This window comes from Drosophila rhopaloa, unplaced genomic scaffold, assembly GCF_018152115.1.
Source record: "Drosophila rhopaloa isolate 14029-0021.01 unplaced genomic scaffold, ASM1815211v1 contig_2, whole genome shotgun sequence".
Lineage (NCBI taxonomy): Eukaryota > Metazoa > Arthropoda > Insecta > Diptera > Drosophilidae > Drosophila > Drosophila rhopaloa.
The window spans coordinates 8537912-8553227 of record NW_025335083.1 but is presented as its reverse complement, the minus strand read 5'-3'; the positions used below and the strand labels follow the sequence as shown (position 1 = coordinate 8553227).

At 39.5% G+C, this 15316-nt stretch overlaps 3 protein-coding genes across 6 annotated transcripts; 2 read left to right on the top strand and 1 right to left on the bottom strand.

Annotated features, from left to right (window-relative positions):
- The first annotated feature begins 192 nt into the window (after positions 1 to 192).
- Positions 193 to 3165, top strand: LOC108042902 (thioredoxin-2). Its single transcript, XM_017121393.1, has 3 exons — positions 193 to 340; positions 2084 to 2230; positions 2647 to 3165. The coding sequence occupies exons 1-3, from the start codon at positions 317 to 319 to the stop codon at positions 2794 to 2796; spliced, it is 321 nt and encodes a 106-aa protein (XP_016976882.1). The 5' UTR covers positions 193 to 316; the 3' UTR covers positions 2797 to 3165.
- Positions 3166 to 4426: 1261 nt separating this feature from the next.
- On the top strand, positions 4427 to 10954 carry LOC108042901 (galactosylgalactosylxylosylprotein 3-beta-glucuronosyltransferase S). Of its 2 annotated transcripts, none has more exons than XM_017121391.2 (5): positions 4427 to 5457; positions 9025 to 9297; positions 9357 to 9619; positions 9720 to 10071; positions 10133 to 10954. In XM_017121391.2, exons 1-5 carry the CDS (start codon positions 4944 to 4946, stop codon positions 10192 to 10194), a joined length of 1464 nt encoding a protein of 487 aa, XP_016976880.1. In that variant the 5' UTR covers positions 4427 to 4943; the 3' UTR covers positions 10195 to 10954. The 2 variants fall into 2 exon arrangements, with proteins under 2 accessions (XP_016976880.1, XP_016976881.1); XM_017121392.2 differs by having other exon boundaries at positions 4437 to 5232.
- Positions 10955 to 12713: 1759 nt separating this feature from the next.
- On the bottom strand, positions 12714 to 13612 carry LOC108042877. Of its 3 annotated transcripts, XM_017121355.1 has the most exons (3): positions 13424 to 13612; positions 13034 to 13354; positions 12714 to 12978 (listed from the first exon to the last, which is right to left on the bottom strand). In XM_017121355.1, exons 1-2 carry the CDS (start codon positions 13530 to 13532, stop codon positions 13071 to 13073), a joined length of 393 nt encoding a protein of 130 aa, XP_016976844.1. In that variant the 5' UTR covers positions 13533 to 13612; the 3' UTR covers positions 12714 to 12978; positions 13034 to 13070. The 3 variants fall into 3 exon arrangements, with proteins under 3 accessions (XP_016976844.1, XP_016976842.1, XP_016976843.1); XM_017121353.1 differs by having other exon boundaries at positions 13034 to 13612; XM_017121354.1 differs by having other exon boundaries at positions 12714 to 12966; positions 13034 to 13612.
- Positions 13613 to 15316: the final 1704 nt, after the last annotated feature.

Below are 15316 nucleotides of genomic sequence, written 5' to 3'. Positions count from 1 at the left end.
TTACCGCTCACGAGCACAAAAATCGAATTGAATCTAACGGCTTTTCGCAACGCCCCCTATCGTTTTGGCAGTGAACCACTGGAGAGTTGCATTTCGACCAATTCACCACGAAAGAAATCCACCTCAACCAAGCGTCGCCGCCGGCTGAGAGAGAGCATTAGAGGGCAAGAGAGCTCGAAAATCTATAAAAGCAACCGCAACACGCTCCTAGTTGAAAAAAAAATCTAGCTGCGTGGTGTGAAGAGCTGCCCGAGTGCTAATTAAGTAACTTTTGTACATTGTTTCCGTTTCCGAAAACCCACATCGCCCATCCAACATGGTGTACCAAGTGAAAGATAAGGTGAGTCAGCTCTGCCGGATCTGTGGGTCCACAGCCGTAACGTCATCGTCAACTGTTGGGTAACACGATAACGCCGACCCTTGACCCCATGGGTCTCTGAAAATATGGCTTTGGAATCGGCATTCCAATTACCCACTCACTTTTTTTGATTGTATTTTCTACGCTTTTTGCCATACGCTCCCACACAAGTGAGAATAACTCACGTACGGTCGAAACGAGCGAGAAAGCGGACACCAGTACGAGAAAGTTCGAGTAGTGAAATGATATCATTCCATCTCCATGGAATGAACCGCAAACCGGGTTTTAGCGGAAAGCAAAATTTGAATTTTTTCTAACGGCCTGCTATAGATAATACAGTGCCAAGTAGTCGTATATGTAGCTATCAGTGTGTGTGCGTCTGGGATGAGTTTGCAATAAATTATCGCTGCCGAGACTTGGTTTGTTGGTTGGAAATATTTGAATAGTTGCTATAGCACAAGGTGTGCTCACCGCTCAGAAGTTGCGCGCCATACGAAAGCATCATGGTCAAGAAACGAGGGGGTTTTTAAAAGGGGTAAAGTTCTCAGCGGACGACGAACCGGTCGTGCGCAACTTTACCAATATTACGTTAGAGAATTTATAAAAAGGAATGGTTTCAATAATTTCAGCTTGTTTTAATTTTCTATAATTGCTTGTATACACATTTATATATATATATCTAAATATATATAGAACAGTGCTAAGCATTTTACCCCTTGCGGTCTTATTTTATACAAAAATAAGTTCGACAACCGAATTGTGGATATCAAAAACCACTTGAAACCACCAGAACATTCTTTTTTATTTAAAACCACATACATATTTCTATGTTGGATAGGCATTTTAGGGTTTTTTCTATCACGCGGATGTTGTATTCAAAAATGAGTCAATGATTTCCTAATTGTCACCATACATTTGAGTCATCTTTGAAATAAATAGACTTTAATAGTCATAAAATACCATGAATCAGTTAATCATCTTTAGTTTGATCTCCCACTGGAAATGATCTAAGCTTGATCAAAATATTTAATAGGGAATAACAAGTTGTTTGAAGCAAAAACAATATGCATTATGCTAAGAATTACCTAATGCCGTATGTAAATTTTACCAAACCGGTTACCCATTCCATTGGAAATCCACAATTTCATTAGAGCCATTTCTTTGCATGTGTTCTGCGATTGCCATCGCCAGCAATTAATTAAAGGTCACTGGGAAAACGTGACATGGGCGGGGCATTGGACTGGATAAGGGGGAAAGGGACTGCCCACAACCACACCTTTCGGCATACATATAATTTAGAAATTCTTTAAATATTGATGTGTTGCCCACTCGATGAAATACAGAAATGGAATAATGAAATGCAATAGCCCCAAATTCACAAGTTCTGAGGCACAAATATTGAACCCGTCAATCGGTGATTACTAGAGCCGATTACAACTTGGCAACTTTGGGGTTGTCCGACAACTTTGTGGCAGAACAGAGGCCGCCTTATCACGCACATGTTCGAGATAATGAGTGGGTCTCCCCTGCTACATCTACATATGTACATACCCACCGGATCAATGCTTGATAACCCCAAACTATCCAGTTAGTGAATTGGTTCGCCCCTTCGGTGGGAAAATCAATATAAATAGGTCATCGGAGGTGGAAAATCGATATCTTTGATGTGTGCTGATCTTACCAAAAGATAACATAAATTTACAATTTCCATTTTTCATTTTACAGAACGACCTCGATGGACAGCTGACCAAGGCGGCTGGCAAGCTGGTGGTGCTGGACTTCTTTGCCACCTGGTGCGGTCCCTGCAAGATGATCTCGCCCAAGTTGGCCGAGCTCTCCACGCAGTACGCCGACAACATCGTCGTCCTGAAGGTGGGTGTTTGGAAAGCTAAGGCTTAAAATAGAAGCTCAAAATGTTAATAAGCTTTATTTAGACTGCGCTCTAATGCAATGATTATATGATATTTTACAACGTTTTAAACCAGTAGACTTTGTGTTACCTCCTATAATGATAACGAAAAAACCATTTCCCTTAACATAATCTTGTTGCCATATGTTTTCATAAATGGATTTTATCATATTTGTTACAACTTAGAATTCACAATCCAATATACATGTATTTTTAATTAAATGCATATATATTTTTTTTAAATAGTGTGAAACTCATTCACTTTTCTTCTCATTGAAAATTATTACATTTTGAATGTTAGCAGGCCGTTTAATATTGAAGTACTTATTTATTTGTCTTATTTAAATTGGAACTCCTACTAAACTGTCTTCTCCAACAGGTTGATGTGGACGAGTGCGAAGACATTGCCATGGAATACAACGTCTCCAGCATGCCCACCTTTGTGTTCGTCAAGAACGGCGTCAAGGTCGAGGAGTTCGCTGGAGCCAACGCCTCGCGTCTGGAGGATGTCATCAAGGCCAACATCTAAGAGGGCAGCGCGTAGACGTCTGGCCGTCCCTTTGATCCACCTATGAGTTCTCTTCATAACATTTAGTTAATTATTCCATAAGTGCAGGGTTTGCTAAGTTCCTCCTGCTCCGCTTTGTCCTTAGTCACACGGAGCTGCAGTGCAGCTCGCAAGGTGGAGGATTTCAGCGGCGGCAGCTGGAACCGCAACAAAAGTGAGAAACTAAGTGGCTTTTAATCGTAAAATTTGCTTAATTAACAAAAAACAATAAATCACACAAAGATTGTTCACTTTTGTATTGAAATCATTAAACGAATGCAATTGTAGCCAGTTGTCCAAGAGTAAACGAATAAATGTAGGACACATTCGCCGTTTGTAATAGATCAAAAATTTATTTTTTGTAAGGGTGAGGGGGTCCTTAAGGAAATTCAAATGAAATTGTGAAATGGAAGCCAATTCAAATATCAGTATAAAAGTACCATAATCACCCGGACAAAGCCCGTTATGGTTAAGTAATAACGATTAAAATCGGGTAGTTGACGATTAGATAAGATATGGCGGAAACTTCGACAGTCAACGGGCAAATGAAGAGGGTGCCCTAAGTGGTTGTTCCGGAATCAAAATCTAGTCCATCTCAGTTTATAATTTTTTATTAAAATTCCAGCCTAAAAGTCATTTTCTAAAGGTACATATTGTCGTCGTCTTAAAATAATATAAAGAAAAGACATTAATATCCTATATCACAAATAGTCTGGGCATTAAGTAGCAATGACAACAAAATAAAAGTTCGCAAAACATTATTTTTAAAGTAACAATTTGTTTGAAACTTTGAAAATCGAGCCGGCGCATAGATTGTTATCAATATACTTTTGAATATCTTATGATAATTATCCAAATTTATTTGCGTTATTGAAAATTAAAAAATAGTAGTAATTGTTAAATAGTGATTCACCTTGAGAAACAATAATATTTTTGTTTTCATATACCTAATAAATATGTATTCCAATCAATAGTAAGAAAAGTAATAACAATTTAACTAATAGTTTTCAAAATCTATTAAATCTAAGCGGACTAAGCTACCTAAAAAAGAAATTATTTTATAAACCGATAAGCAGCCTTAAAAATTAAAAAAAACAAATATTTTATTCTGATTCGTTAATATATTTATAGCCGCCAATTTTTTCATTTTGATTATTGCAAACAAAAATTTATATGCTCTACTGTACCACTGTGCGTCGATAGTATATCGATAGGTCTGATTTATGCAGTTCCGTAATACTCGGTGGAGTAGAACTCAGCAACCAGCCTCAGTGATAAATTAATAATATAATATATAATTTAACTTCTAAATATCAGAAAATTTGAAGGAGTTTTGAAAATACTTTACCATTTTTAAAGAGCCAAAGTAATTCTTGTCATAAGCTTGAACCATTTAAATAAATTACAATAAATTAAAAACTATTATTCATTTAGTTTAGGCCTGAGTAAACAAATTAAAATTATTTAAGGAGTGTTAAATAAAATAAAAAAAATTGTATTCTATTTTGAGGTTTGTAACCGCGGTATTGCACCAGTCGAGATCGAAACCAAATGCAACCTTGCGTCAGCTGTGGTGGTGGCTATGCACTCTCTTTCATCGCTACTCTCTATTCCTCTCTATCGGCCTGCTCGCGAATTGCCCGATTTTTTTTATAAGTAGTACTGTCAAACTCATCGAAACAACAACAGGCGAATGAATCCGTAACGGCACAAAAAACAATAAGCCCTGCGAGTGAGACAGAGACGGGGAGACGCGCGCGGAAGTCGGGCAGAAATAATATTTTGTGTAATTTTTGGGTGCAACGGCGTGCTTTGAGTGCTTCCGATTCGAAATTCGCGACAGTGCTGTGGCCAAGAGTTCACCTTTTAGGTGTTTTTTTTATAGCAACAAGCGACGCAAGCGTTTCGGAAATAGAGCAGAGCACACAAAGTGCAGGAATGTCTAGGGAATTTGCATAATTTTCGGGTCGACCCAGCCAAAAGTTGTATAATAAGCTTGTGAAAACCACAAGGTAGGCCCGGTTCACCACAAATGGCCGGGTTATGCCGCTCCACCACCACCTCCAAATCCACCACCCCAGCTGAGAGGCCATCCAACACCAAGACCAGATCCCAAAATATCTCACAAAATGTCTAGTGCCCAATACCAGGCACTCGAGCCGCAGACTTCGGACGAGGATAACGAGGACATCGAACGGAGGGCACATCAGAACCATCACCGCTGCCCCACCGCGCCACATCCCATGGTCCGGAAGGGGAGCGTGGGCATGGGCAGGCGCCGTTGCGTACTGCCCCTGGTGGTCGCTGCTCTGTTCTTCATCGCCTGCTGCTACCTAACCCTCAGCGGAGACACTCGGATCGCCCTGGGACTGGGCGGTGGTTCCGAGGACTCGGAGGAGGGATCCCACCACGAATTAGGTAAGCAGGGAGTCCAGTTTCAAGAATCCCGACCCCCAGACTGGCTGTTAAGGTACACCCGCCAGGCCGAACACTTGGAGGCAGCCAGACCAGAATTCCAGGGGTTCGGGAACGTCACAGATAGTATTCAAGAAACGGAAGTAGATGAATATGATATCGAGCTAAAACAGCCAGAATTGAAGCCGAAAAAAATACGGACAAGACATCGTTTCAACCCAAAAATCCGTGAGTCCCCTCCCCTTACTCACTCTCCTAAAGTTGATCCCATAGGAAGTGCGGCTGAGTGCATTTTCGCGACTGCTGGCCGAAAGTGAATTCGCCACTCTGCTCCCACTTTCACTTTTAATTTGGACCACTGCCAATCAAAGCTTAGGTCACCCTACACTTTGTGAGGAACTTTAGTGCTCTTAGTCCGTTCGTTTGTCGACTACTGCTGCTAAAGTTTAAAAATATATATATATTTTTCATATGTAGACTTTTATAAAACACTGTATGTTTTTCTATAAAAAAACTTAAATACAACAAATTGCGATATCAAAACCGTAATGCATACACTATAAGTAACAGCAAACGTTTTGATTAAAATGGTCTGAATCATTAAAGCACACAACAAACACAAAAGTTTTTAAAAATGTTGAGCAAAAATTACCCGATTATATGCCAAACCTCAGTTTATCCAACAAATGATATCGCACCACTATCATTTTTTATTAACCGTTATAAAACCAAAGAGGGGTTTGTCAAGGCCTTGTAAGTCGCTGTGACAGCACCTCCCCAATTCCGAATAATTTGCTGCGGTAATTATCGCGTGTAACTCATCGGCTCGCCACTGTCGCCGTTCCGACTTTGGCTACTGGTTAGCCTGCAGCCTTTTTTTTATTATTTAACCGTAATTGGATCTATTTGGTAACAATTGTCTTCTACAAACGCGATGTATATATGGATGTAGACACTGTATCGATAGCCATCCACCCTCACCTGCAGCGGCAATTACATCGCTTCGCCTGTTGGTCGTTTTTTATTGCCCAGAGCAAAAGCCTGAACAAGGTCAGGTTTCCACGTTACTTGGCTTTTTCCTTGAATAATCTATATTGGTCACAAACGAATCTTCCAAGCCATACAACGCGAATATACTTATCTAATCCTATCGTTTTATAGATAAGTTATTAACGAATTTTGGATTTAATATTAAAATTTTAACACTGATGATATTTAGCAACTTTCTGTTTTTTAAAGAATGTTCATTCAAACATATTTGCAAGTGATAAGCCATAGTCGAAATAAATTATTTTTTTTACTGGGTAATTAAGTTCCCGGAATAACAGCTGGATTTGCTGAACGAAAACAAGGCAATCAAGATATAAGGCCAACACCCTATTAGATGTCGTCCATAAAAGCATCGAAGCTGATGAGTTCGAATAAAATAAAGACCATTCCAACGGAAAGCCTTAAAAGATTACGCAATTGGCTTGAAACTAAAAGTAGTAAACATGAAAATAAATGTATATTATTCAATAGACATGTGATCTATAGTCGAACTAGTTAACAAATCCGAGCTATGAATGCGATTTGAGTGGCACCAATTGTCTAATTACACTTTTCCTCACAACTTGCTAGCGCTTAGAATAGATTGTAGATTTCGCATTTGCCCCATACTTAAAAAAGCTTTTAGCAGTTTTTCTTATAAGGTAAACAGACTTGATTGCCTCTCATTTTGCGAGTATAATTAACAGATTCGCAGAATCTTCTTATCAACATGGGGATAGGGAGGAAAAAATCGCTACACGTTGGTCTGGGAATTGCTGTCTCTGGTGCCAGACCTGAATATAAATAAATGTATACTTCGTCATGCACTTTTATTCGGCTCATCTGTTTCGAGCCGATTTCAGTATCTTCTCAAGTGTTTGCTTCACATTCCCTCTTTCCTCCCAGCTATTGTTGTCCGAATTCTATGGTTTTCCCCAATAACATTTTACTAAGCACTTTGCTACCGTAAAAGTAAATTGGCATAAACTTGTCTACACAAATATTTACAATTTTGGAATTGCCCCGTATAAATTCAAAATACATAACGTGCAGGCCAATTTAGCAGCATTTGAAACACATGTCGAATTTAATTGTGATTTCTTACGATGTACAATCGCTTGCTTTGTGGCTGTCTATATGCAACAGGTGCTTCAGATAAGAATATAAACAAATTAGAAAGTTAGTAGAAAAGGGAGTTCATAGATAAGTTTCAAGTAAATATTTGGCCATTGCTAATTGCTAATTATTATCTAACTGGTATCTTTTGTATGATGGTTAATATTCTACCATATTAGGAAATATATTTATATTATAAATGCGCTGAAATATAATAAACACTTTTATCAGTGGCGTACGCTGTTATCTAACAAGATCTTATGTTATAATTTATAATGAGCTGTCACTGCTGCTACTTAAAAATGCAGTGTATTTACCAAAATTATGAGAACATTAATTTTGTAGATACTTTCATTGGGTGAATTAGTATGTGTACAATTTATTAAACCCACAATCTCTCTGTTATTTTTTTTCGATTTTAGTGTATAACATAAGAGTGAATGAAACTGATAAAGGCGAACCGTAAAACAATTTGTGACTAACGTCGCTTGTAGATCAGGTGTCTGGGGAATTCTCGATTGACTGCAATCAAAGCACTCACTCATCTAGATATGTGCCATAATTAACGACAGAGCTGTACGTGAGCGTGTGATTATTCCCAGATTGGTGTCGAGCCCCGTCGATAAGTGTTTGGTTTATCGGTAGGGTTTGGTAGTGGAAATACGTATGAGTGGATGGACTCACCAGAGTGCAAACCCCACTCTGAAGGCACATACACGTGTAGTAGGCTAGAGCCCCACTATCAGGTTTATATCAGCGCACGTTAATGTTCATTAGGCGGTGTATTATGATAGGGGAAGGTATACGTAATTATGTGTCATCTGGAATACCCGCAAAGCACTATGTTCTTTATTGTGGTTGATCGATACCGCCTTTGTGGTGAGGCACTTTCTTTTTGCCTTGAAATTTTGGATTCGCTTTAGGGTTTGGGTTATTTTGGCCTTATCTTTATTTAATAACTTGTTAGTGAATACTTTTGCCTGCCCGATTTATATTACTAATGGGTCTACAAGGAACGGGGACCTTTTTATTTATTTATGTATATTTGCCTTTCATTGTTCGTTTCCTATCAGTCATATAAATCGAAAATTGGGGTTCCCCCACTCTGAAGTTTCCACAATTTCGTGCTTTTCGCTTTTCGTTCTGGATTAATTGTGAGGGGTTCTAATGACATTGGCGCACGCAGTCGATCCAAACACATTAACGCTTTAATAGCAGGCGAAAGATTTCCAACACGGATTAATCCATTAGATAATTAACTGTGCTATCTTCGATTTTCCGACTGATCTCTAAAATGTATGCATAACCCAAACATTCGAAGCCACAATTGCTCTGCTCTTCAGTTTGTTTGAGCAGTGACAGGCACTTTATCTCAACGATTTTAACTCAGCTAAAGTAAATTTTTCGTTGGCAAAGTATCTAAGAGACACTGATTAGCACCTTTTGAGAAGTTGAAAGACACCGCAAAGATTGTTTACAATCGCATTGTCATCTTGCCACTCAGGCTGGCTGCCTCAAATGGGGCCAGAGGTCAATGAGTTGAGCTATTTTAGTAATTGAGAATTCTGATTAAATCATAAGACTCTCGTCGCAATTTCAAAAGTAATTGACCCAGTATAACCTTATAACTCTCGGTTTGCTTATCCACAGATAGTATGAATTTCCGGCCACTCAACGAAAGTCTGCACATTTGTAGCGAGAGCTATGAGGATCGCCGGCAGTTTATGCAGGATAAACCCCGTTCTGACTACGGACAGCTGCCCGTGATATATTTTGTTACCCCGACGTATCCGCGCCGGGAGCAGATCCCAGAACTAACCCGTCTGGCGCACACGCTGCTCCATGTCCCGCGATTGCACTGGCTAGTAGCCGATGATCAGGAAAAATGCAACGACTTTATGGACACCCTGCTCAATAGATTCGGTAATTATCGTTGTATTCTAAATGTGAGTTTTGATATCTAACCGATGTGCATTTTATAGGTATTCCCTTTACCCACATGGTGAGCCCCATGCCAAGCAAGTTCCGGAATGAAAAACCAGCACCGCGAGGCGTAGCAAATCGCAGAGCCGCTTTGCAGTGGTTGCGGCAGCACAATCTCACTAACGGAATACTATACTTTGGGGACGATGATAACACCTACGACCTTCGACTATTTACAGAAATTCGGAAAACGCAACGGGTTTCCATGTTTCCCGTCGGTCTGATTGCCGATTATGGAGTCAGTGGGCCAGTAGTGCGAAAGGTGAGTCTATTATTTCTAAAATAATTGTTTATACTGATTTATCAAATTATTAGTTGAAGCCTGTTTTAAAAAAATCCATTTTTGACATAATGTTTTTCAGGGCAAGGTGGTGGCCTTTCTGGACTCCTGGGTGGCTGGTCGACGCTGGCCCGTTGACATGGCCGGTTTCGCCGTGAACTTGGAGTATATGGCGCAGTATCCCTATGTAAATATGCCATACAAGCCTGGCTACGAGGAGGATCTCTTCTTACGCAGCATCGGTCTGAAAATTAATCAGATCGAACCGCGGGGTAACAACTGCACCGAGATACTGGTTTGGCACACGCAGACGAAGTCCAAGAAGCTGGGCATGGTTCGCTTAGAAAGCAAATATTTGGACGACCGCTCTAACCTAGGCGCCCTGCTGTCCAACCTTAAACTAATGGGCGTGGCCAGTACAACGGAAAATGAAGGTTTGTTATGGAAATTACAATTACTAATTGTTATTCATTTTATATTTTAAACTTTCCTTAGGACGCAATGCACTGATCAGCAAGAATGGAAAGGAGAAGCCGCACTCCGACATACTAAGCTGAGTCCCAGGATCCAACATTCATAGGAGACATCCGTCTGAAACCCCCTAATAATACTCATAGATTTATAAAGCTAAATGTATAATATTTCTGCAACAAACCAAATCTCGAATCAACTGTTTCCTGTATCCCATGGAATTTCCTGCTTTAGTTATCAGTCGTTTTCGCACTGCACAATATCTTTATATATTTATGTTTACGATTTACGTCGGGTGCTGACCCTTTGTTCTATGTTCTCATCATAATGTAGTGTTAATAAAAATTATGAATGTATTGTTAATTAGTTGTAGATAAGTTCTTTCGTGATAGCAGGTTAAAAAAAAGCAGAGAGAGTTAAAAATATAGCTTCAGGACTTATTTAAATATATCGTCGTCGCTACCATGAGGTTGTAAAGGCAGAGTTAAAATTCAAAACTTTTATATTATACGTTCTAATTTGATTATCAAAAAAAGTCTTTTCTTTATAATCTATATATGTACATCAAACTCTTATGACGCTTGTTATTGTTGTTAATCGCCTCATCAATTTGCAGCATTGAACACATATCATAAAGCTTGAAAATACATATTTTAGCATTACTTAGGTGTTTTAAATCCCTATAAAGCTAGTGGTTTAGTAACGGACAGTAAGATTGAATGACCTATGTCATTTTCACTAGAAACTTAGTGTGTACGTATAAATGGAGCCTGTAAATCAGTCAAATAAGACCTTGAGCCATAACAGAATAAAAATAAATGCTAGTTTTATAAATCTCCAAAAAAACTAATAATTGTTACTTACTCATTGGGGATACAGTATCAAGTAAATTTCACCGGCCAAAGAATTCTTGTGAGAAAGTGAGGTAAGTGTTTTAAACATGAATTGACAATGAAGTGGCAGCAACATCCGTCTCCACTTTGTGTGAGAAGTGTCAACAATGCGACGGGAATGGAAAGACACAAAATAGCAAACAATACTTTTCAATTAACTTTGCGTTCCCTAGTCATCTGCATCCCAATATCTTTTCTTTCATCCCTCGACCCATGCAGTAGTTTACTTTGAATGTCCGACAGCATTTCGTGCTGGCTGCGAAAGTCGAACGGCTAAGAAAAAGTTGCAATTCCCCAATACATCAGTGGGAACTAAGAGAGGGAAAAGGTTAAATGCGTTCGATACCCTATAGTTTGTTCAACTAAAGAAAATAAAATATATATTCCTAAAATCTTTTTATTTGATAGCCTTAAAATTTAGTTTAATTAAACGTAAAACCTTTTTATAAAAATATAAAATATTCTTCTTACAAAATAAAGGATTCAATAAAATGTGAAAAATGAAATAAGTTATTGTTTAATAATTTTAGATCTAATTCAAATTAATTTATTTTTAGAAAACGGTTGATATCGAAAACTAATGTTAATCATTTGAACAGTTCTGCTGGAGGTACTCCCCAAACTCTTATATATCTTTTTCATTATTTGACTACCATCGGAGCAGGTGAAACTGAAAACTGGGTCTCGGAACTGTGTGCCTGAGTCATTGCAGTTGGGAATGGCACGAACGTGTTGCATATGCATCTTCCTCAATGCGAAGTTATGAGCCAAAGTTTCTTTGCAGGAAGAGAAAAAGGAGTTGTGTGCTACGTGTGAATGGGTCTCCTCCGGAGCATAGCTCCTCGCAATTGGGGGCAAATAAATAGTCGGGCCAGGGAACTTTTGTGCGCTTCACCGGAAATTTGTTTGGCAGGAAAATTGCTTTAAAGTGTCACGAGGCGGGTGGCATCCATTAATACTCTAGTGGCACTCCCCGGGTGGCTCTTTTCTGTTGGCCTCGTCAGAGGTGGCAAATCGGAAAGTGCTTCGCATCGGGATGGGTTGTGGCCAGTGTCACCTCCTGTTCGTTATGACCCGGGTCTGACCCAAACGGCGATGGCCCGCATTAAGCCATTAAAGCTAATTAAACCTAGCCGCCCTGGGGCCCAGACTAACGGCATCAATCCCCTCCCTTTGCAAAAACCCTTTCCCATCCCAAGTCGAATCGCATCAGTCGTCGGCCGACGAACGCTTTATTAAACGCAGTCGCTTCTGACTGCCATCGCCGTAATGAGTGCGGCTGCCGGCAGACAACTTGATGAGGTTGCGATTGATGTTGCAAATGAAGTTGTTGCCATCCATGAGCAGCCAAGGGAGCAGGATGTCGTGGCTTGCTACACTTTGTGCACCACTATGCTCTACACTTATAAAAAGGGATCACAGTGCCTCCTCTATAAGAATCTTTATGCGAATGTTCATTGTTTACTTCTCAGACTGAAGAAATTTAAGAAAAACGAATCGTGTTGGTGCTTTGACCCCAAAACTGAGATAAAATTTACTAAAAAACATTAAGGTACTAGCTTAAAAATGTAAAGATTTCTTAGAAAATGTTTGGCGGTATCTTCTGAAATCTAGTTTAAATAGGCACCATTTTAAATTTACGTATGTTTTCCTTTATCTCCAGAACTCTACAAATTTGCGGTCATATTATTGCAAAATAAAACTAACATTAATACTTAGTGCGGATTCTGTACATTATTTATATATCCGCTGTACACAAGGTAAAGTTCTGATTTTTGTTTTAAAAGGCACAATTTCAAATATACATCAATCTTAAATACATTTTGTTACTTTTCTCACTGCATGACGCTGATTTTATGCCTCTTAAACTTCAAACGCAAGCCACAAGCCCGGCTAGCGGACACCAGGAGGGCGGATGATGGGGTAGGTGTGGATTTGCTGCAGTTTGGATGCCACTTAGTGTCGCTATGGTGAGAGCTGCAAAAGGGTAGAGATTCAGAACGGAAATAGGAATGTGGAAGAGCGGACCCACGCAAACTTTAACTTTAACTGACACACTTTTACATAAACTATGGTGCGGATCGGTAGTGATAGCCCATGAAGGCTGCCGGATTGGTCATCCAAGGAGGGATCGGCTTCGATCCGATTGTCGGACAGATCGGGCAAGCAGAAGCTGTTGATTCATTGGGTTGAGCCGGAGTGTCCAGTGTCCTTAGCCAAGAGGGAATTTCGGTAGCCGAAGGACAAATGGCTTCTGAACTGGATGTCAAGGATGCATCGGAGTTGCCTGCATATTGCCTGCATATTGCATCATCCGAACAGCGGCTCATAAGCTGTCTATTTACACCCTCATCTTGATCAGAAATTTTAAATGGAACTTCAATGTTCACTTCACTTCTGAGAAGAGGAACTGTTTTCGTACTCAATACCGCATCATCCGATTCCTCATTCATAAAGAGCTTCATTTCATCATCATCCGGATCAGAAATTTGCGGCCGACTTTCGGAGATTACTTGTCTACGAGTGGACATGACTTTAAATTTGTACAAAATAATACTTAACAATTTATAAACACAGAGCGATATCTAAAGTGTTTAGTGTAGTTGTTTATAAAAACGTGAATGAGTTATATTTCAAAGGATACTGTTTTGTTAACGGAATAAAATTACTTGTCAGTTGTATTTTTTTTCAATCTATTTCAATCAGTTCTTCTCTTTAGATTGACCCTAAATTGTCTTATGGTTTTAAGTGACAGTTTATTACAAGTCAAAAAACCCTTATAAATGCTTATAAGCATTTATAGAAAACAATACTATCCACTACCAAACAACCTATATCAGTCAAAATAATAAAACATAAATAAAAAATCATTGTAAATTTAGAGATGAATTTTGATACCCATTAACCGCAATACAATTACCCACATTCGATTTAAGTTTCTTCTCAAACTGATGATTTGGGAAAATACAAACCAATTACCGCTATATTCAGACCGCCCATTACCAATCGAATGTCAATTACCAGGGCAACCCCGCCCCGCTGCTTGACCTCGTCCCCTTCCCCATCCCTTTCCCTTTTCGTTTCCGTTTTCGCCCACCCTGGTGCATGGCTAACAAGTTAATTTCACAATGTTTGCGGCTTGAGTGCGAACAAACAAATTGCGTGGCATTTCCGCCTCCCAGGGGGCTTCGAGTGGCGACAGCAAAGAGACCAACAAATCAATTGGCCATCCGCGGGGGAGAGGGGAGTGGCAGTGCCCTAAATAACCGCCAATCAAAACACACAGACACACACAACTCGCACTGAAAATTGACTATGGAGTGAGCAACAACAACATCAAGAGCAGCAAGAACCAGAACTCTAATGTGTGAATTATTATTACTAATACGACATGTGGTCAGCGGTCATAGCCGTTAATGAAGAGCAAGCAAGCGAGGGAAGTTTTCATCGCAAGGGAAGTAAGGAAAGGACTAAGGCTTTAAATGGTTTTAATAGCATTACTTTAGGCACGACCTGAGTTTAAATTTACGCGTTTTGCAGATGATTTAAGCTCTTGACTATAATGCTCAATTTACTTACCGCCATATCACAAAAAATCAAATCGCGTTAAATGGGTAAATGTAATTTTAAATACAATTTCATTAAAGTTAGTAATACGTAAGAAATTTGTATACTTTGCATTTCGGTTGAAGCAATCAATCAAACAACCTTTTTATCAGCCCTCGCTTAACCAACCGATTCCCAATTAAATGCATACCTCTCCCCAAACACACTCGTGTTGACCAAATGTGCTTACATTTGCATAGTGCGGGTGTGTGAGCTCAGTGGCAAGGGGCGGCTCTGAACGTTAATGCAATAATAAATTTTATTTATACCTACATGCATGCACACACGCACCCTGCACTTGAATATATGGTACACACAAAAACTAATTACACGCCACAATGATTACATTTTACAGCGCCATCGAGCTTTTGTTGAGCAACTACAGCCACAACTACAGCAACAATAGCAGGAGCCGGAAGTGTTAAACAACAAACACTCTCACCCACACGAACGCATCCACGGACTCACATTCCACTCCGGCTTCAGCCGAAAAATGTTGAGTTTTACGGAAAAGCTTCTAGAGGAGTTTGGCCCCTGGCAATTCTGAATTGTGGTAATAAAAACTTTCCCCTCAATGAATGACACCTTGGGGGCATTGCTAAAACTTCGACTAACACAGTTTTCCCAAAAATTATGTTAAAATTATAAAATAAACTAATGAATGATGCGAAATGTGGGATATATTCCAAGACCTTTCGACTGTGGAGAT

Bases quoted from the DNA above. Each gene is read 5' to 3' on its own strand.
- LOC108042902 (XM_017121393.1), top strand. From the start codon at position 317: ATGGTGTACCAAGTGAAAGATAAG. The intron at 341-2,083 runs GTGAGTCAGCTC...TTCATTTTACAG, and splicing joins TGTACCAAGTGAAAGATAAG to AACGACCTCGATGGACAGCT. The intron at 2,231-2,646 runs GTGGGTGTTTGG...CTTCTCCAACAG, and splicing joins ACAACATCGTCGTCCTGAAG to GTTGATGTGGACGAGTGCGA.
- LOC108042877 (XM_017121353.1), bottom strand. From the start codon at position 13,532: ATGTCCACTCGTAGACAAGTAATCTCCGAAAGTCGGCCGCAAATTTCT.
- LOC108042901 (XM_017121391.2), top strand. From the start codon at position 4,944: ATGTCTAGTGCCCAATACCAGGCACTCGAGCCGCAGACTTCGGACGAG. The intron at 5,458-9,024 runs GTGAGTCCCCTC...GCTTATCCACAG, and splicing joins TCGTTTCAACCCAAAAATCC to ATAGTATGAATTTCCGGCCA. The intron at 10,072-10,132 runs GTTTGTTATGGA...AACTTTCCTTAG, and splicing joins CAGTACAACGGAAAATGAAG to GACGCAATGCACTGATCAGC.